The sequence below is a fragment of the Embiotoca jacksoni genome, unplaced genomic scaffold, assembly GCF_022577435.1.
Source record: "Embiotoca jacksoni isolate LCO1_2020_lvr unplaced genomic scaffold, fEmbJac1.0.p SCAF_16, whole genome shotgun sequence".
In the NCBI taxonomy this organism is placed as follows: domain Eukaryota; kingdom Metazoa; phylum Chordata; class Actinopteri; family Embiotocidae; genus Embiotoca; species Embiotoca jacksoni.
The window spans coordinates 9,606,061-9,627,795 of record NW_027185296.1 but is presented as its reverse complement, the minus strand read 5'-3'; the positions used below and the strand labels follow the sequence as shown (position 1 = coordinate 9,627,795).

General features: G+C 38.7%; 1 protein-coding gene across 1 annotated transcript in view; it reads left to right on the top strand.

Moving 5' to 3' along the window:
* LOC138198985 (gamma-aminobutyric acid receptor subunit gamma-3) overlaps positions 1–15,044 on the top strand; it is a 53,643-nt gene extending 38,599 nt beyond the window's left edge. Inside the window, exons 6-9 of the mRNA XM_069150823.1 lie at positions 1,342–1,479; positions 3,755–3,907; positions 7,746–7,945; positions 9,436–15,044. Of these exons, the coding sequence (XP_069006924.1) occupies positions 1,342–1,479; positions 3,755–3,907; positions 7,746–7,945; positions 9,436–9,717 (773 nt within the window). The 3' untranslated portion in view covers positions 9,718–15,044. The remainder of the gene's footprint in view (positions 1–1,341; positions 1,480–3,754; positions 3,908–7,745; positions 7,946–9,435) is intronic.
* The last annotated feature ends 6,691 nt before the right edge of the window (positions 15,045–21,735 follow it).

Below are 21,735 nucleotides of genomic sequence, written 5' to 3'. Positions count from 1 at the left end.
GCATGGAGTCGACCTGAATGTAGACTTGGTTTGAGGTTATGGGAACATTTTTCCTTTACTGCCATCAGCTGTGATCGACATAATAATACTTTTGATTTGTTTTGATGGTTGTGCTTTAACCCTCCTGTTGTCCTCGGGTCAAAATGACCCGCAGCTGTGTTCAACCAAGTTCTATTTTATTTCTATATTTTTATATTTTTTTGGGATCATTGGTGATCATTCTTTAAAGAAACCCTCACAGCCTCCTTGTCACCAATGATCCCAAAAAATATGAAAATAAAATAAAACTTGGTTGAACACAGCTGCAGGTCATTTTGACCCAAGGACAACAGGAGGGTTAAAATCTAAACATTTCAATCTTAATTCCATTTATATTGAAGAACTTTTAACACAAGTTCAACATGAATCAGTGCTGTGTTCTGTTGGGAGGTTTACGCTGACGAGTTTACTTTTATTTTGTAGGAATTATTCGCTTTATTGCGCAGTTTAAAACATTTGTTAGAGAAGTAATCAAATATAATCAGTGACATTACTTTGAAGTATGAAATAGTTGCATTATTTATGACAGTTTTAAAAGGGTAGTTAGTAATCTGTAACTTATTACATTTCGTCAGTAACATTCCCAACACTGGAGCTCAACACTGTTTTATGCAAATGTCACAGAAATTTGCCAATCCGATGCAGCCGTGCCATTCATGGAAGTTTACTGAGTTAAAGAGCTCCTCTCAACAGTAAGCTGTTATTTTCGGAGCATTTTGAATTCCAGCAGGGACTGCTGAATATTGAATGACATCATTAATAGCGAATGGGAGCGCTGTGGTAAATGTTAATGAAATTCATTCATCAGGCATGTTTGAAAACCTTTAGCAGTTTGGGTAACATCCTCCCTGCCTGTTAATGTTTATGTTCATTGAAAGCTGCTTGCATTAAATTGCTGTCAAGCAGGATCGTGATTTTGTTAACTTTTGTACTTGAAATGATTATATGTTTAAAACGGGAAGAGATTCAAATTCGCATGACACCAGAGCAGAACTGGAATCATTAACCCATCATTAATCTCACATCGATTGTAAAAGCACTACCCGGCTCTGCGCGCATCATGTGAAGGTCAGGCCCAGCATCAAGATGGATTCAGTACACTATTGAACCAAAGCCTTCATTTAATCTACTTTCCTTCTGCCTTTGTCTTCATTCCAGACTGTCTTTTCATTAGCCTGCCTCCAGCACAAGACAAATGTTGCTCTGGGTGGCCCTAGGTCTGTCTGCACAGGGTATCCATCATTAGGATGTGCCATGTAGCGCCAAGGGTCACACACACACACACGCTCTGTGTAATTGCAGATGGATACCCACGAGATGAGATGATTTACAAGTGGAGGAAGAACTCTGTGGAGGCGGCCGACCAAAAGTCCTGGCGTCTGTACCAGTTTGATTTTATGGGCCTGAGAAACACTTCAGACATACTAAAGACTACAGCAGGTAAGGAAGCACAAACAGCCTTTTTAACATCTGCAAACATGACGCTAACACGCTGGAAATATGTTGATATTCAGTGTCGGCACGCATGAGACACTTCATTATCACTCCTTTAAATTATTTATTGTGTAAAAAGTTGTGATTGAAAGTCACATCTACTGCTGATTGTTACTAATGTTGAAATTCATATAATGGAAGTCGAGAAAAACTGTTTAGACTTTAAGATGAATATAACAAGAGAAAAAAATGTAAAAAGTATAAAAAAAATCTGAAGTGTGATACATTTTCCAAACAGAGTAGATACAGTATCCGTGGTGTTCCCACTCCTACTACATGATTTAATTCAGTCTGTCATTGACAAATAACTCTGCCTTTTTGTAAAGCTCCTGTAGAGACTCCTAAGTCAATACCATGTTTTTCCTGGAAAGTCACTGCTAAGATAAATGGACAGATCCATTAGTCAGACCACTTACTGTCATCTCATCACTTATGTCACCCCCTTGTTTTTACACTGAGCATGCCAAAAATAGACATTATAAGTCCCCAAAATACAACTGTGTTTCTCCTCTTCTCCAGCTGTTGTTGCCATCCACTGTGTTGAGTCTGTTTTTAAACCATTTGAATTTGTTGCACACGCCTGTTTTTCTAGTTCTCCACTGAGTAAGCTGTCCTTATTACTGTCAATGCTTCAGAAAGTTCCTAAGAAATGTCCTTTCTCTTATTAATGAATAATTGTGCATTTTCAGATTGCTCACATAATTTCAGTTTAAAGTTTAGGCTTTGTTGATTTGGCTACACCCATGGTCCCCATGGAAACATTAAATACCATTTGCCACTACAGCAAAGACTCCTTGCGCAGTTAAGTCGTCAGTCCATTTGATAATACCGCATCAGTGCAACGTTTTGACTTCGCTATGCGGGAAATGTCGGCACCAAGAACCACGTGGTTAGGTTTAGGACAGCATCGTGGTTTGGTTTAATTTGACACAGTCGCTATTTGGTTCATGTTAGGCATCAAAACTACTTGGTTATGGTAGAAAAAAGATCATGGCTTTGGTTAAAATAAATACGTTTACGTAGGGAACATGATGTATTTTGCGTTACGTTACGTTACGTTGCGTTGCGTTACGTTGCGTTGCGTTGCGTTGCGTTGCGTTGCGTTGCGTTGCGTTGCGTTGCGTTGCGTTGCGTTGCGTTGCGTTGCGTTGCGTTGTGTTGCATTGCGTTGCCTTACTTTACAACACTGACAAGAAATCCATGTTGACTTTCTCACAGACTCTTTTTACTGCAAGACGAGGCAAAACATGACAGTGACTCTAGATCACTCACACATGTAGCCTATTAGAAACCATGCTGGCTTACCGGGATGGCAGAAGCTAACCCCTGTTTTGCTTGCAAATGCTTCTAAATTGAATTACATGCGTAATATTTAATACAGATGTTAATCCGACTGTAGAAGAGTGAATTCTGAACAGTGAGGGTGATATTAGGGACTTTAATACTGCTTTTTTCTGTGAATCCCTCATGGAAAAGTAGGCCATTTGAATCCAGCGTGGAATTACTGACTCTGTTCCCTTACAATGAAAACTACAGTATAGAGAAGTCATTATTGAATGGAAATACACTAAGGGGCTATTGCTGAAAAAATAGGGTGTAATAACGTAAAAAAAAAAAAAAAAAAAAAACATTAAATTGTGAGAAAAAATAAAGTTTTTGGTCAAGAAACTGAACACATGGATTTTCCTTGACAGGAAGCACAACTGTCAGTGTGTAAGAAGACTTCTCTGCAGATATTTAAATCAGACATGTTTATAATGCAATTCAGTTTTCCTATCAGTAGTAATAACTATCACCTGACAGGAGAAATAATTTATTAGAGACCATCTTATACAGGAAGCTGTATGTGATCTGCATAGAGCTGACTCCGCTTTTGTATTTTTTAAAAGTGCTATAGAGTGCTGTTTCAAAGTTTTAGGCTCTAAAAATGGAAGAATTTTTTTAAATAGTCATGCATGGTTTTTATGTATTAGTTAACTTCATACAGCGTGCAGTGAGGAGAAAAACAATCTAAATCAGATCATTATGAAGTGTTTATGTGGTGCATATAAATGCTGATACTGTGGTGGTGTTACAGTAAAGGTGTGGACTTGCTGTAGTTTTACTCATGTGATTTGCAGCACTTCGTTTTCACCTATCAGTACAAATGATCGAACGAAACAGAGTTCATTGACAGCAGGTGTGTCTCTCTGTAACACTGCTGGGTTATTTTACCACACAGGGGACTACGTGGTGATGACGGTGTACTTTGACCTGAGCAGAAGAATGGGCTACTTCACCATCCAGACCTACATCCCCTGCATCCTCACCGTGGTTCTCTCATGGGTCTCCTTCTGGATCAAAAAGGACGCCACTCCAGCCAGAACAGCTTTAGGTACTGGGGACTAACTGCAGTTCAGAAGTAGTAATATTATAAACTATACTGTATATAGTTTTTTTTTTTCTGGAAATATCCTTTCAGCTAAAGCTTTCAAGATAATTGGATGCAGGTATCAACTCAAGATCCTACTTTTGAGGTTTCCATTTGTACATTTTTCTCATGTTTTTCTTTGAATATGCTTTGTCCTTATGTGCTGTTATTGACACTGCATGGATATTTGTTTGTCACTTGAGTCATTCCATCTGCCTCTTCTGTTTGTTATGCTTTCTCCCACTTCTGTGCACGCTCTCTGTAGTTGTGCAGTCCTGTGGAGAGTTTTTGTGAAGGTAATTGATTTCATTCAGTTTTTATTTTCCTCTTCTCTGTTTACATTTTATCCATTATTGACATAAATTAGAATTTCTGTTTGCCCAGGCTTAAATTTGCAGTGGCCCTGAGGGACAAAGCAAAAAGACAATTAAAAAAAAAAAAGAAATCACAAAATAATTTCACAAAAACATTTCACAAAATACATTTTTGAATTCTGTGAAATGTTTTTTGTGTTTTGACTCCCAGGGTCACTGTACCCAAATGGACAAAAATATGAAGTTTAGCCACAGCATTTTTCACTTTTAAACTCACAAAAATACAAGTGTGCTACCTATGTTTATCAGTGTTGTATGAAATCATAATGTATGATTTTTGCTCAGATCTTATCAAACATAAACACAGAAAATGCTACATCAGCCACGTGTCACACGCTGCCCTGTTAATGTATCGTCCACCACTTCAATACTATACGCTCACACAAAGGTAGAGAATGAATGAGTGCCTTTAATCTGTCATCTTTGCTCCAAAGCATGTGGATCAATTGCATTCAAATCAGGAGGACGAATCAAGATAATGAATGGATCTTAGATGTAGGCTGATTGTAAACGCATCGGGCAAGCAGAGGCAGTGTGGGATGTAGAAAATGATTGGTGAGTCAGCCGAGGGCAGCAAACCTTTCAGCTCAGGGTTGAGCCTTAATATCAGATAGTTACACTACTAACACACTCTATACAGCACCTCTCACTTTAAGCTGTCAGTAAAAATAAATGCTCCTGAGAGTTTTCTTCTCTTCAAACATATTCAGTTTATTGTTTAGAGCAAAATCTCACAAATCTGTGCCATAGCATCAGGAGGAGGCCGGTAAGGGTAATCACTGTGGCAAGCAGAGGCTAAAGGAAAGGTGTGAGATGTCCACCTGAAATAGATGGGGCCAGCCTGTTACCATGGGAACCTCTGTGAAACAGTAACAGATGTTTCCTTTTTTTTTTTAGGCATCTCTTTAAACCTTATGGAGGAGAGAGAAAGCATGAAATCATAAAGAGATGCTGGTTGGACAGAGTCTTTCTAATGTCTGTCAACCTGAGTACTTCACAGTTTGTCACATCAATGACATGATGGCGGTCAAAATGAAAATGTTAACCTAGCAGCTAAGTGACAGTGTCAAAATGAAATAATAAAAGAAAGGCGTGTTGTAATTCTGGGAATGATTCCAGGAAAACTGCACTCGTCAATATTTTTTATATTAACAATGCGTTAATGTGTGAATGGAGTCACCCATAAAGTGATAAATCCACAAAAATCGATCACTCAATTCTTCGGTTCCAGTCAACTCTATAGAGTCTTTTAGCATTTTTCAGCTCATTGTTTTGGTTCCTGCCATTTTTATTGTTTAGGTTCAGTCTCACAGCTTCCATCACTGCTAACACTTCTATGTGTATGCTTCCTACCAAGCACCACCATCTTTTCATTTTTCATTTTTTATCCTTTATGTATTTTGGGGCTACAGTTGTCTCCAAGTTAGGTTGCCATGGTTACAGATATTATTCTCATCTACCACAGGGTTGATGGAAACAGGCATAGGTTACTTGTTTACACATGCACAGTGTCCACGTGCCTCTGCTCTGCAGAGTAGCAACTCATTCAGAAGATATTCATTCTTAAAATGCTGTTTACTGGCTGGGTTTAGCTTGAGAGGCAATGCTAAATCGTCAGATGACATTAACATGATGATATTTTGTTTGCAAAAAGGCAGATGGAGTGCCGTCATTCATCCAGGAATTCACTCATTCCCTCGATAGCATTATGAGAAAGTAACATTAATATTACATTTGCATCACTTATGTTACATTAGCAATGTTATATTAGTGTACCTCTTTATAAATGCTGGCATGCTGCTTCCATGTTTACAATTTGTCTCAGCTGTTCTGTTGCCACCTCTGATTGTATTTTGTAGATAGGTTCAGTCCATGAATCTATTTCTACTGACTGTTAACTCCAGACAACGTCACTGAATACAACTGGTAAACAGCTAAATATATTGAACAAGGGCGATTTTCTTTAAACTCGTTTGTTCGTTTGAGTTTGAGTTTAATTTTTATTGTGAAAAATAGGTTAGTAATCAATGTTAAACCAATTTTATGAACAGTACCCCGCACCAATGAACAGAGACAAAGTAGGTTGGCTGATATTGGAGCTTTTAGCTGCCTAAGATGGAAGGACTACACACAGCAGATTATTTCAGTCCAACCCGCTCATTGCAAGTTTCTTTCAGTCAGAACGGAAATGAGTCACCTCAAGTAGGTATCCTCTAAAGGTGGTCAGTTAATATAAAATCCTATCGCTTAGAAATATTTTTGCAAAGAGCATGCCTGCAGATTTGGTCCTCGAATCCTTTCACTGGGAAAATTAGGTAGATTTGAAATTGTATGCATCATAAGATGGTTAAATTAGGTACGCCAGCTTGAGCTATGAGGGAACGTGCTCCATACCTGTAACTGGCGTTTTTACTCATTCTTCAATATGAGTAAAGACTAAGTGACTACCACTGTGGGGGAATGTCCCCTACAACAGAACCAGTTTGGTTCTTTGAATCACTCCATGTGAAAAAAAAAAGTGCTTCAGAACCCAAATAGTTGGTTCCCATCCCCACAAACCAGAAGGACATGAACAGGAACCATTAACATACTCCATTGCTATGCCCAGTATTCATGGCTCATCTATCTCCACTGGACTGGAGTAAATATTTACACTAAGCTGCTTTAAGGTTGCAGGTAAACAATATAAGGTCTACCATCTTGTTTGGTTCCCATTGCAACTGACAGAAAAAATTGTGTTGTAACTTTTCTGTTGGAAAAGCAGTATGTGTGACCTGGACATCCAACACATGTTCAATCCAAAGAGCATATTATGATGGGACAGAACATTTAAAATATTACGCTGACTGGACCTTAACAAATGGATTACATGACAGTATTATATGCAGTAAAGGAGCTGTTTAAGTCTCTTATAGTGATCGTGTTTCGGGTGACGGTGTTACTAATCTCTTCTCCTAAAATTCAACTGCTGCTTCTTCCTGTAGTCAGCAGGGTTTTCAGTAGTTGTCTTTCTCTGTTTGAAAACCATGAGCTCCTCTCATGTTCCTGAGTTTAAAGTGATCACGAAGGATCTCCGGGACAAACACTACACAGATCTGTTTCAGGCTTAGTTTGTCCAATCCCCATCCTGTTGAACCGGCTCAAACAATGGCGAGATTATATTTGTTGTGTTGTTTGCTCACAGTTTTTGTCATAATCCCATGTTGTTGGCTCAGGTCTTTTGTGAGAATTTAAAGTCAATGAGACAGATGGTACATTAAACAGAAAGTGAAATAATGTTATTTTAAGGTGTTACAATTTAAGCTGTTTGTATTAACAAGAGGAAACTATACAACTACAACCCACAGTGCAGTTTAATGTCCCCATTAAACTGCAAACAGATCCAGAAAAACCTCCTTATTGAGTTTGTCCTTTGTTCTGTCCTACAGGTATAACTACAGTTCTGACGATGACCACTCTCAGCACGGTAGCCAGGACATCTCTACCCAGAGTGTCTTACATCACCGCCATGGACCTTTTCGTCACCGTCTGCTTCCTGTTTGTCTTCGCTGCTCTGATGGAGTATGCAACATTAAATTATTACTCAAACAGCGTTCGAAGGCCCAGCTGCCTGCATCCTAAAAGACCGGTAAGTAAGCCTTTTATTTTTTTAAACAGATATAGCTAGATATAGAAATATAGATTGAGGTGTTGCCCTTGTGTGCAACATTACTATCACATGATACATAAGTATTTTTCTCTCTGATAGTGCTTGTTTTGGTACCACTGGACTGAAGGGAGAAAAGCGTTCAGGGCTGACGTGATGTGACACTGCCCTTTAGAAGCTCTTTTGATTTGACTGTTACTATTTCAAGGGACACTTCATCAGTCTGAACGAGACAGACGGGAAACAACTGACAGAACAGAGTGCAGACTGTTACCTCATGTCCTGTTCAGAAAAAGAATCTTATGGTTTTATTTCAAATGAAAATACTCTGAGACATTTACAGTCTGAAGTGTTTCACAGAGTTGGGCTCCTGTTCACTGTAAGTGGACCCACTGCAGGATTTATCAGTTGGAGACATCAACATGTCACTTTTGAAACGCTCCATTTAAATGTGACTGCTGCATCTGTACTTGTAGTTATTTCCTGTATGTATATCAGTTACAAAACAGATAATACAAGATAGTGTGGCCTGTTTGAATAACACAGAGTCTACAGACTGGTTAGCAGCTTTGGGTGCTTTGAGCTTAAGTCTAAAGGACTATTCAGACCAAAGATTTGCAACAAGATGATTTGAAACTTACCAATGAAATTTGCCAATCTGCAACATTTTGTTCCAAACTGTTAGTTTTCACCAAAGCAACAACAGTTGTAGTACAACAGTTGTAGTAGTGATGAAATGGTGAAGAAAAAAAAAAAAAACAAGAATGTAGAGAATTTGGATGCACCAATGGGTGCTGCAATGTAATCACCAGAGAGTTTTTGCAATTTTATGCCGTGATCTTAAGACAGGAGATCTCCCCCGTTCTATCAATTTCTCTTGCTAAGACGGGCCACTTCACGCTGCGGCAACTGTTCACTGCAACGCTCTAAAACAGTTTTGTCTTGCTGTGAACCTTTAGTCTGAACAGGACTTTTTAATCATCACTCTCACATTAACAAGGTTATCATGCTGACCATGTTACCACCTGAGTTTAGCGTGTTAACATTTTCTCACTAGCTTTAAACCAAAAGTGATACAAACACAACGCAGTCAACACAAGCAATTCGTGCTGATAATGTAAAGATTAAAAAAAACGATAGAACAGTGTTTTAATTTAAGGCTTTCTGAGCCCTTGCCATGTTGGGGACCAAGTAATCTAATTGTAAAACCTCCCTCACTATGTCCACTGTCCACATGTCTTATAGGATGCTTAGAGTGTGTCTAGACTGACCTTCCCTAAGGACACAAAAGAACAGATGATTACTAAAGTAATGAACTGGATGTAAAGATGTAATTTTCTAAATCGGTGTACTATGAACATAAATAGTTGCAAATGGGACGATAGATACATTACTTTCAAACTTCCTGGATGACGAAAAGCTGCTCCAAAGGTTCTGTGTGTCAGTGTGGGACTGCCTGTTTGTATTTTCAGAACTTCTCGGTCCTGGACGTGAGGCCTCCTCCGCACACCGTCATCGCTCTAAACAACTCCATGTACTGGCAGGACTTCGAAGACGCATGTGTCTATGAGTGTCTGGATGGAAAAGACTGCCAGAGCTTCTTCTGTTGCTTTGAGGAGTGTAAAGAAGGTGAATGGAGAAAAGGACGCGTCCACTTAGATCTACTTGAACTGGACACATACTCGCGCGTCTTTTTTCCCACCTCCTTCCTGCTGTTCAACGTCGTCTACTGGGTAGGCTATCTCTACCTTTAGCACAATGCGGGTGCCTGTTGGGTTTCAAAAGGAAGACAGCACAGGTGAAAAGAGCAAATTCACTATTGATAAAAGGAACACCAAATAAACTCTTTCCTGTGGTACCTGAAGCAGTTACCTGGAGATGAAAACACGGTCTGGAGGACGATGTGTTTCGCAAGCCTGTGCCTGGCAGAGATTACTGCCTCGGTGACTTCAGGTATGAGAATACAACACAATACCGATTCCCTTCATATGCTGTACACTGCTGTGCAAGTCAGGATGGACTATGCACTCATGGTGATTTGAAGACAAAGAAAGGAAATGTGCTTGCACTGCTACCCCAGACTTCTCAGTCAGGAGGAAGGCGTGTGGCGTAAGGAATGTTATTATCCAGCCATCAGTCAAATCCAGTTGATGAAAATCGAAGGACATTCAAAACATTCATAGTGCCTTCCTCTGGAGGGGTAGTTACTATCTGCTATAATAATCAGGGAATAAAGATTTATTAAGGAATAAAAAAAAAAAACACCTAGTAGAGCCTGGCTTTGACTGATAATGGCTGCTCCCGTTCAAAATTTTTAAGTTACTAAAGTTTTTAAAACAGCCATTTGTAGAAACAACTACATGAAGAATCATTATTGTGCTTTATCATGACTTTCAGCCATGAGGCAGGAATCATCCCTCTGTCTTGCAACACCTGGTACCCATGTGGGGTAATGAATGAACTGGTTCCCTGGGAAGAGGATGGTTCAAATTAACCACAGCTGAGATGATAGTTTGTGTTATTTGCATATTTTTTTGTCAGTAATTTTTACGTTTTTTTGTTTTGTTTTATTTATGTGTGTGTTCATACAGGGACAAATCTTTCTTTGGGTTATTTCTTCTAAGTGGACACCTATGAAGTTATTATGGTGAAGTTCCTTGATGAGCTGACTTTTAAAGGAATAGTTGACTGATATTTGGGGAAATACACTTATTAGCTTTCTTGCTGAGAGTTAAATGAGAAGACTGATACCTCATACGTCTGTTCGCTCAATATGAAGTCAGAACCACTTGCTCGTTAGCTTAGCTTACCATAAACACCAGAAGCAGTGGCTAACAGCTCGCCAAGCTGGCTCGAACATGAACTACTCGGACTTGTTACAAATCACATGTATCACCTGAACTTTCACTAGCCGTTTGCCCCTGTTTCCACGCTTCATGCTAATCTAAGATAACTGGCAGCTGGCTTTAGCTTAATATTTAGCACACAAACCAGAGTAGTATCGGTGTTTTTCATTTAACTCTGGGAAAGAAAGCAACTAAGTGTATTTCACAAAATGTCCAACTGTTCATTTAAAAGAAACCTTCGCAGTGAGTGGTTTGTTGATTGATATGAGTCATATGAACGTGCATTTTTCTTAAAATCGGCATTAAGCTGTGGAGGCTTAAAGGGTTATAAATCCTGGTTTAAATATAATTGCAGCCAGCAGACACAGCAGAGCAGTTTGTTATGTCTACCAGCTGCATTGACACAGATTGGAACCTTGGAGATGAAACACCCAGGGAGCAAAAGCAGCCACATTTTATAATTCAAGTGTTAGTTTTCTAGAAGTTGCACATATCACACTGTGTACTGGCGTTGAGCAGTGTCTATTTCTTGCCAGAGCTCTACTCACTAAAAACCTAGTTGTCAGATCTTAAAAATCCCAAATTAAATGTAAAGGGTGTCATTTGTACATTACCGTAGCCACAAATATAATAATCCCACTTTTTAGGATCACTCATCTTTGTTTGGCCGTTGACTTTTGTTTGCATGCAATAGACAACTGACCATTCACCTGACAAGGTGTTGATACGTCCAGAGATAGAATTATAGTTTTAATATGGACTGTTTGTATCATAATTTGATTTCCCTTTTGTTTAGAGATGGCATTAGCAACCGTTGAATTGCCTTAGTGTAGCCCACCCAGAGCGGAGATGAACACCAGAAATACATATTTACCTCTGAAAATAACTTCAGCAAAGGCTACTTCTTTGCCTCGGGCAGTAAGTTGAACTTTTTGTATCCTTCTTCTCAGTTGTTTTCTTTTTGCTATGTATGTGCCAAATAATTTCACATATGTGCCCTGTCATTTGTTTTCAGGCAAGTCTGACAACTACCATACGTTTGTTGCAGTATGTTAATAGATTTTGATGCTGCACATACGGTATAGTATGGTGAGTGTGTGTAGACACCAGATGTTGGAAAAATAAAGATGTACAGTATATATGACAATGACATTTGAATTGTGGCGTATTTAATGAGTAAACGAGGGTTGAGGCTGAGTCCACATTTGGCAATATGCAGCTGATGTGAAAGCAAACAATTATTGTTTCCAACAGGAAAACAGTCAACTTTGCCAGCACTGGTGTGAAGGGGCCGCCTGCTGCTGCCTATAGACAAATATGAGGCTGAATGAAAACGAGTGAAGCCACATGTTCATGTGCCCGCTCATTTCCTCATCTCCTCAACAAACACCAAGTACTGACAGCAGCTCTTCTGACTGTTTTGTTTCTTTTTTTTGCATTTATATTCATAAATACACTTTATAATAACCACACAAGTTAAACTGCCACGTGGCTTTTTCTTGGCCACAATGTGAATTCAAGACTATACTTTTATTGCACACTTATGTTTGTATTTCAGTGCTTGTTGACTCATTAGTCTGTACTACCCAGATGTTACAGTGTTCTGACTCCCTTCTGCTGACAAATGAAGGGTGATGCAATAAAGTTTTCTGAGTGGTGCTATACTTTACAATAACTTCTGCATTACAGATATATACAGACTATATACAATATTTATTAATGCTGTATATGTCTCATTGCTAATTGTTTGGGGGCCTTTTTGCTTGTATGTAACAACTGACTGAAAGAAGGCGGGCAGATGACGGGGAGCTCAGGCTGGTTCACCTTCACTAGCTGAGTCATCAGGATGCATCCAAGTCTGTATTCTGCCAAATGAGCCCTGACTGTTCATATATCAAACTGACTGTCACTAAACTTACCTCACTCTGTATTATCAGGCAATAATGTCTAAAACACACAGCAGTGACAGGCAAAAGGAAGTTACATCATTAAACTCAATGAGACTAAGTAAAGGTCAACAGTTATTGTGAGCATGGCTCTGGATGGTCTTTGGAAGTTAGAAGTTTATTATCAAATTTTCTATAAGATCCTATTCATACTACTTTACATAGGTTCATGTCACATGGCATAAGGACAGAGATCATATCCGAACTGTATATAAAGATGGACGACGTGTCACCAAGTGAAGCCAAAATATTGATAGGTCATCTTGTTTTGTTGTGTGGGTGTGTTGTGCCCGCACCTCATGATGCTTGCTAGTTAATTGGGCCACTATAATTTAAGAAAGTTAACGATAAAATCCTGCTATTTTTAACATTTATTCTGCACTACTTATCCAAAGCGTCATTGTCCAATTTCAGTCACAACATGTTCCTGAAATTGTTTCACAGTAAAAGCCCCGTTCAGAATTGCAGGGTTTCTGCCTACTAAAAACCTTCAGGACTTTTATTTGGAAATGGATAAAGGAAGTTTTGTTTGTATTTAAGCACAATACAGTTACGCAAAGAGGGCAAACGGTAGCGGATCAAAACAAAGCTTTGAGTTGAATAAATCAATATGCCTTAAATGTCCATATGACAACTTTGAATAATCCGTTTGTTTTTATTGGCCCCCTTGCATAACATGCTTTAGAGATAATTGTATCTTCAAGCACTTAAAAAAGTTTAAATAAACCAAGTGAACTGATTTTATTTCTTCACTAGTGTGTCACAGTGGCGTTCCAGTGTGCTCACGCAGCACTAAACTTATGTTCATATGACATAAACCATATTTGAGAAAAACGTAATTTTGTTGTACTTTGATTTTTTTTGGTTTGGCTCATGTTCCAACTTGGAGGGGGAGGGGTGTATTAACTATACTGCAACCAGCCACCAGGGGGCGATCAAAATATTTTGGCTTCACTTCCACAGAGCTGTCATGTCGTCCATAGCTGAAATGTTGTCTAACTTTTCACACACAGGATTTACTTAGAATATTCAAGGTTTCCATTATGTACAAAGTTAAAATTTTATTGAACATAACAAAAAAATAGAAAAAATTTAGTCAATGTGCCTCTTTAATTGAAACAACTTATTTTCCATCAGCTATCCCCACTGCTCCTGTGTGTCATTTAAAGTTTAAAAAGCCTAATTTCCACCTTCCCTGTCATATTTTCAGCCAATTTTTCTTCACATTTCTCCAAGTGGACCGCCCACATTTTTCAATGTTATCTTTCCAGACACTGGGAAAGCAAAGGGGGTAAACACAGGGAGGGATTCAGGCTGGGATTTGATTTCAGGCCAGTGTGTGGCTCCACACTGGACCAGCGAACCAGCTCTGGGCACCGTGTCATCTATGCTGAGGATGAGCAGTACTTATGCAGATGGGGGACATCTAAGGGTAACATGAAACTTCTGTCGCTAATGTGTCACGTAAAACTATTTCAAAGAAAGCTGTGTATTTATGATTTGGTACCTTTTTGTTGCCTAAACAGACAGAATTTTCACAGTATTATTTCAGTTTTGGTGACTTGAAGAACAATAAATTCAGTGCAAACACTGCACTGACTCTGAGACACATTCAGTGAGTATTGTTGTGATGAATAAGCCAAAGACATTTCAGTTTGAGTTTATTCTCTGATAGCTGAACTTATGCTCGAAGGGTTTTTAAAAGAGTTCATGTATGTATTCAGTGCAGTACTGTGAAGTGTCATTTGAATGGAAACAATGAGCTTAATGGAAATAATTTGCCTAAAAGGTGGTTTGTGTCATTTGCCAGTTCATCCACTGTTGTATTATTTGTGGCAGAGGAGATGCTGCATGTGCTGAGAAGGTTTTTAACAGGCATCTCTAACACTGTACATAAAGTGTCTTTGTGCCATAAACTTTCATTCTTTTGCTATCTGGGGTGACTTTCAACAGTGGTGAGTCATATTTTTGTTGACATGTATTCTCTCCGATCAAACTTACTGTATGCACAATACGCAACCTGTGCACCTTTTCATGCTTTATGTTTTCATATTTGTGGCTCCAGTGTGACAAACAGTAGAAATATCATTAGTCAATGATACAGTCAAATGCAAATGTTGAGATTGTACTCCTCAACAGTGTGGCGTCCTGTGAGTGGGGTTGTTTTGTTGATATTGCTCCTTTGGCTACAGCATCTACAATTCATTTCCAATGCTCATGCTACTTTCATACTTCTGGTTCTTTTTACATCTGAAAAGTGCATTACTGCTGAGGACCAGAAAATATAAAATAAAGTCTTTTTCATAAATGTACATCAGTGTAGTCAATTCAAATCTGCACTTTAAACATCTTGAAATGCTTTTCATTTGAAACTATGAATCTTTTTCCACAGTTGCACCTCAGCAAACCAATTACAGTATTTGACATTTCAGTCCCCCTGTAAGACAAACCATTTGTCCAAGTCTCCACATTTAATTGTACATGTCTGAAATCCAATAAGACCAAAAACACCTATAAATAAATGATGGAATCGTGTTTGCCCTTTCACCGAAGGGGCAAAATATGAGTCTCCGCATTGTACTTGATAATTGCACAAAACATCACCGAAATGATTACACACAATTTAATATTAAAAGGTCAGTTCAACAGATACAATGCAACACATTGAAGTTTTAATGACAGTCTGTTGAGTATATTAGAGGTGGTAACGGGTTACTTGTGCTTTTTCTAATGTGGATAAGATAAAACTTTAAATCTGCATTAGTTGATCCACTAAGTTTTTTTTTTGTTTTTTTTTTGGCTGTTTTTGCTTGTTTGATTTGATTTTTCATTTGATTTAGATTTTAGATTTTTAATGATTATTCATTAACTATTTAATCCATCAGCTTCAGTACTTCTGTCGTTAGTGCTCATTAGCAAATGTTAGCATGCTGATGTTCAAAACTGAGATGGTGAACATTGCAAACATTGTGTGTTTTACCTTTAATTGCATTACTTTCAATGGTCACTATGAACATTGTTAGCATACTTGTTAGCATTTAGCTCAAAGGAAACAATTGTGCCAAAGCCCAGCCTCTTGTTTTCTTAGGAAGTTTATAAGGGAAAACTTTTCAGGAAACTTTTGCCCATTAAGAAGACACTGAATAACATTAGCACCAAGTCATATTTCTGGCCATACAGTGAAACAAAAAGTATACAGTGGAGGAAATAATTATTTGATCCCTTGCCAAATTTGTAAGTTTGCCCACTGACAAAGAAATGAACGATCTGTAATTGTAATGGTAATTTTAACAGTGAGAGACAGAACATCAAAAAATAAATCCAGAAAATCACATCATATGGTTACAAATTGATTTGCATTTGATTATGGAAAATAAGTATTTGATCCTCCAGCAAAACATGACTCAGTACTTGGTGGAGAAACCTTTGGCAAGCACAGAGGTCAGACGTTTCTTGTAGTTGGTCACCAGGTTTGCAAACATGTCAGGAAGGATTTTAGTCGACTCCTCTCTGCAGATCCTCTCCAAATCCTTAAGGTTTCAAGGCTGTTGCTTGGCAACTCGAAGCTTTAGCTCCCTCCACAAATTTCTATGGGATTAAGGTCCGGAGACTGGCTAGGCCATGACCTTAATGTGCTTCTTCTAGAGCTGCTCCTTTGTTGCCTCGGCCGTATGTTTTGGGTCAATGTCGTGCTGGAAGACCATCCATGACCCATTTTCAGTGTCCTGTCTGAGGGAAGGAGGTTGTCGCCCAAGATTTCACGTCATCCTCCACTCGTTGCGGTGAAGTCGTCCTGTCCCCTTAGCAGAGAAACACCCCCAAAGCATAATGTTTCCACCTCCATGCTTGACGGTGGGGATGGTGTTCTTGGGGTTATAGTCAGCATTTCTCTTCCTCCAAACACGGAGAGTCGAGTTGATGCCAAAGAGCTTGATTTTGGTCTCATCTGACCACATCATCTTCTCCCAAGCCTTCTCTGAATCATTCAGGTGTTCATTAGCAAACTTCAGACGGGCCTGTACATGTGCCTTCTTGAGCAAGGGGACCTTGTGGGCGCTGCAGGACTTTAATCCATTACGGCGTAGTGTGTTACCAATGGTTTTCTTGGTGACTGTGGTCCAAGCTGTCTTGAAATCATTAACAAGTTCTTCCCATGTAGTTCTGGGCTGATCCCTCACCTTTCTCATGACCATCAATACCCCATGAGGCGAGATCTTGCGTGGAGCCCCAGACTTAGGGCGATTGATGGTCATTTTGTGTTTCTCCCATTTCTGAATAATCGCACCAACAGTTGTCTCCTTCTCACCAAGCTGCTTGCCGATGGTCTTGTAGCTCATTCCAACCTTGTGCAGGTCTACAATCTTGTCCTCGACGTCCTTAGACAGCTCTTTGGTCTCCATGGTGGAGAGGTTGGAATCTGATTGATTGATTCTGTGGACAGGTATCTTTTATACAGATGATGAGCTGAGACAGGTGTCTTATATACAGTAACGAGTTGAGATTCGGAGTACTTTCTTAAAGCAAAAGGACTAATCTAACCGATCTGTGGGAGCCAGAATTCTTTCTGGTTGGTAGAGGATCAAATATTTATTCCCCACAATCAAATGCAAATCAATTTATAACTTTTATATAATGTGATTTTCTGGATTTTTTTTTTCTTTGATATTCTGTCTCTCACTGTGAAAATAAACCTACCATTACAATTATAGACCGTTCATTTCTTCGTCAGTGGGCAAACTTACAAAATCGGCAGGGGATCAAATAATGATTTCCTCCACTGTAGGCGATCTACAGTTGACTCAGATCGTGCAGCAACTTATGACAGCGACACTTCCTCCTGTTCATAATTGAAGACTGCAGATGTAATGCTATGTAATCCCGTTAAATCATAACCTCAAACCTACGCTCATGTTACTGGCTGAAAAGGAAGGAGACAACCAATTGGCTACAGATAAATTACCTAAAATTTAACAACATCCTAACATGTTTTTGATAGGAAATTCATATACTTTTAAATACATATAGTATATTTGTGGATTTCTATTACAAATATTGTAAACAATAAATATTTGTAGTGCAACAGAAAAACATTTGGGAACCTATTTTTTGATGTTTTTTTTCTTTTTTTAGTTAAACACATTTTTGTGTGCATTCAAAAACTTTTCTGTGGCGGTAGTCATTTATAAATCACGAAATACATTTGTGAATGAATGAATGAATCCTGAGACTAATCTGACTCCATCTAGAGTTTGTAACACAATCAATCATTAGAACTGATAATTAAACAGGTAGAGTGTCGTGCAGATTCAAGCCGTAGAGCTCCAGTGAGTCACCTAACATTTTCTTTTGAAAAAACAAATGGGACTTTTATATCTGGAGCCAATGGTGCCAAAATAGGCTCCTCCCACCTCACAACTTTCAAAGTTGAATCAGCTGAGATGTCAAAACACTCCATAGACCTGAGGGGAACCGCATATCATCTTAGTTATTGCAGGCAATGCCTTTAACATTAAATCTAATTATTCGAGCCATTATTTGCATGAAATTATGAATAACAAAAATATAGTCTGTGATTTTCACTTTTTCAATTGTATGAATTAAGTGCCATTCAAATACTGTCTGGTTCCGACCAGTACCTAAATGTAGTTACAGTGGAAGAAAACAAAACTATGTGGAACACGGGAGGAACAACAGGGTATTTTTGAGAACAGCAGAAATAATTTACACCTTTGTAAAAACAGGGTACCAACATGACAAAACAGGTTTGAGAAAAAATGCTGCTAACCACCTTGCTCTAATTACAAATTTAACCAAATTACAGGTTAGGGCAGCTGTAAGTGTACATCACAGACAACAGTAAATCGGGCAAAAAGGATGAAAACAGAGATCAGGTGCGCTGCAAAGACGATCCCCTCCGAGGCATCATCATCTTGGTTGGATTTGACATGTTGTTAGCCTGCTGTTAGTCAGCAGTTGGCTTTTTTTTTCTGTAACTGATGATTGAAAAATTCAATTGGATGGACCTCGTAGTAATTTTAAGAACAGGGAAACAGCTTTGATACAGTGCCTTAACAAGACTCCAGGACCAAAAGACAAAGACCTCGTCACTGATTTTGTTTTTTAGTGGTTCAAATTTCCAGCAAATCGGTAAACAATGAAATTATGTCAACCCAAATTATGTGGAGTTGAGAAGCTAACTTTTGGGACCTCCGGGGATTGACAGCATCTCGGTTGTTTTTGTCCTGTTAATCCCGACTTGTCAATGAGTTTGTTGGTGTATTCACTGTCTGAACAACATCCTTGTGCTTCATCCAATATTATGCTTTTGAAAGGGAGTTTATTTTGGAGTCACTCTAGTGGCCCTCAGCGGTATTACACTTCACGGCACTTCTGCAACGGCTTTACTTTTCAGGCCCAGACACGACCCCCATTTTGATATAATGTCTATGCTTTATACAGATTTTGCTTTCTATAGTGTCATGTATCTTCCACATCTGATCAAAAACTGTCATGTCCAATACATGAATGCCAAACACAATAAATGTTTCTATCCAAGTTTTGGAGGGTTTCACACAACTGACTCAGTCTGCTGTAATAGAAGACTCAATGTTGTTGAGTACTGTTAAGTTGAACAAGCAGAAAAACGGGCAGAGCAGGGTGGAAGGTCACAGAGGGCTGAGCTCTTCGCAGAGTTCAATGCTGCACAGGAAGTTTATGCAGAAGAGGTCAGAGACGTCACAAAGTAGCCACAACGATGACACCGAGCCCACTGCAGAAGTGAAGGTTGCAGCTGAGGTTTTAGTAGAGGAAAAACTATTTTTAAAAGTCACCTTCTTGGTTGTAGATGAATGTTGGGTTGGAAATGAACAGACAAAGTCATAGAACAGACATAGACAGTGTGATTTTCACTTTTCACGATATATCATCTAAATTTGATAACTTTTTTTGAAAACTGGTCTGTTTGCCAGAAACTGCTCCATGTTTGCGATATATAAACACTGTGCACTGAGCTGTGAACAATAAAACAACTAGCTGGAAAGACAAAAAAATGTATGAGATCTATTGAGAGCAGAGTGAAAATAATATCAAAAGGAAATAAGTAAGAAAGAACAATCGTAATAACCTGTATATAGGACAACACTGATTACAAGACACAAAAAAATGAAAGGATTAGAAATACTTTGACACTCATCCTGTCAAGCCTGTCCACACTCAAGTTTGCATGTATTAACCCAGCAGCACCTGGAGGGCCAAAGGTCGCTGTGACCTCAGAGAACACATTTGTGGCCATAACTCAGAGCTCCCCGGTGTGTTTCTGTGGTCAAGACTGTGGAAGACGCTATGAACTTGTTTTCAGACGTGATAATATATTTCCTCTGTGGCAACAAAATGTAAGCCGTTGAGAAATATCTGACACTTACTAGCCAAGCAACATTAATGCTACTAACCCATAATGCAACAAATGTCATCTAGTCCTGGAATATAACATGACCACAACTGATTCAAACCAAATGTCCTGAAAGAAATATTATCTTATAATCGGAGCAGTACGGTAGTTTGTTTGACGTGTTGAAAATGTCGGCATGCAGTTCTGATGGAGTTAATTCATACGTTAATTCATATATGCTATATATTTATAGTATCACAAACAAATGCTCATACATTTGCGAGTAATTTATATTTACATTTCAATGTGTATTTTGATCCTCTATCAGATTAATACGAGTATTTAACAAATAGTGATCTGTCTTTAGCCTGTCTCTCAGACTCAGTAGGCATCTTAGAACAGGACAAAGATGCAGCAGACAAAAAATTATGACAACTATCTCATCAAAATGGGATTATTTTCAGATGGACCGCCAGAAAACTAATAAGAAAGAGGGACTTGAGCAAATGACACCAAAATGACTCGTGGAAAAAATTTATTGACTTCGTATTTCATGAGAGAAGTTGAATGAGTCTATGGCCTTTTTGGAGCCAACCCTTAGTGGTCCTCAATGGTATTGCAATTTAAAGCACATCCGCATCGGCCTAATTTTTCAGACCCTAATGCAACATCCACTTTTATATACAGTCTATGATGCCAACCCATCTCAAAATCATTGTACTGTATGTGCAACTTCCCGACACCACAGCCTGAGAGCAAGCAAGGGAATACAATAATAATTTACTTCAGCTGTGGAAGGGTGATTTAAAAAAAAGTCTGACTTGAGGTAAACACATCTAACATTTGACATCTGTCGGAACCAAAAGACAAGCTTGAATTTTTTTTTTAGCATTTTGATATTTTTTGTGTATCCAATCATGTTAATTTGGAAAGTTTCAGTTCAGATATTTCAGACATTTTATCACAGATTTTTTTTTTTAGGATTATAGATATTATATAAGCTTCTTTTTTTTCAGTTCGTCTTCTTTTGATATTTGATTTACATTTATTTAATCACTCTAACTTCACTGCTGCTCGTATCTGCATTGATTAAATGAAGTGCGTAATCCTGCTCGGTAAACTCTAGTGATATTCATGTTTGACAGTCAAAGGTTTGATTTAAAGGTTACTATGACACAGCTGATGTGATTTGGTCTCTCAGCAGTAGGAAAGCATTTTTAATAAATTTCCAGCGACCCTCACAGTTTAAACATCCTTACAGCGAGCATTCGGGACGGAGGCAGCTGTGTCATTAACTAGAGTGACTGCACAGAGTATCCTCAGATGCAGCCAGCAGGAAGCAGGTGTAGAGGAGGAGAGGCTGTATGATGGAGACAGTTAGCTGCTGGAATAAACCTTATTTCGCCTTGCATTGTTTCTCACAGTCTAATCACACCACGTTAGACTGAGAGATGCAAGTAGATCTGTAAATCCCTTTTTTTTGCCAAGCTGTACAACATAGAGCTCAGATCCCTGTGTAGAGGCCAGACAGCCCCACTGAGATGTCAGGTCCACAGGACACATATCTGCTCACAGAGTCCTCTAAAATTAGCT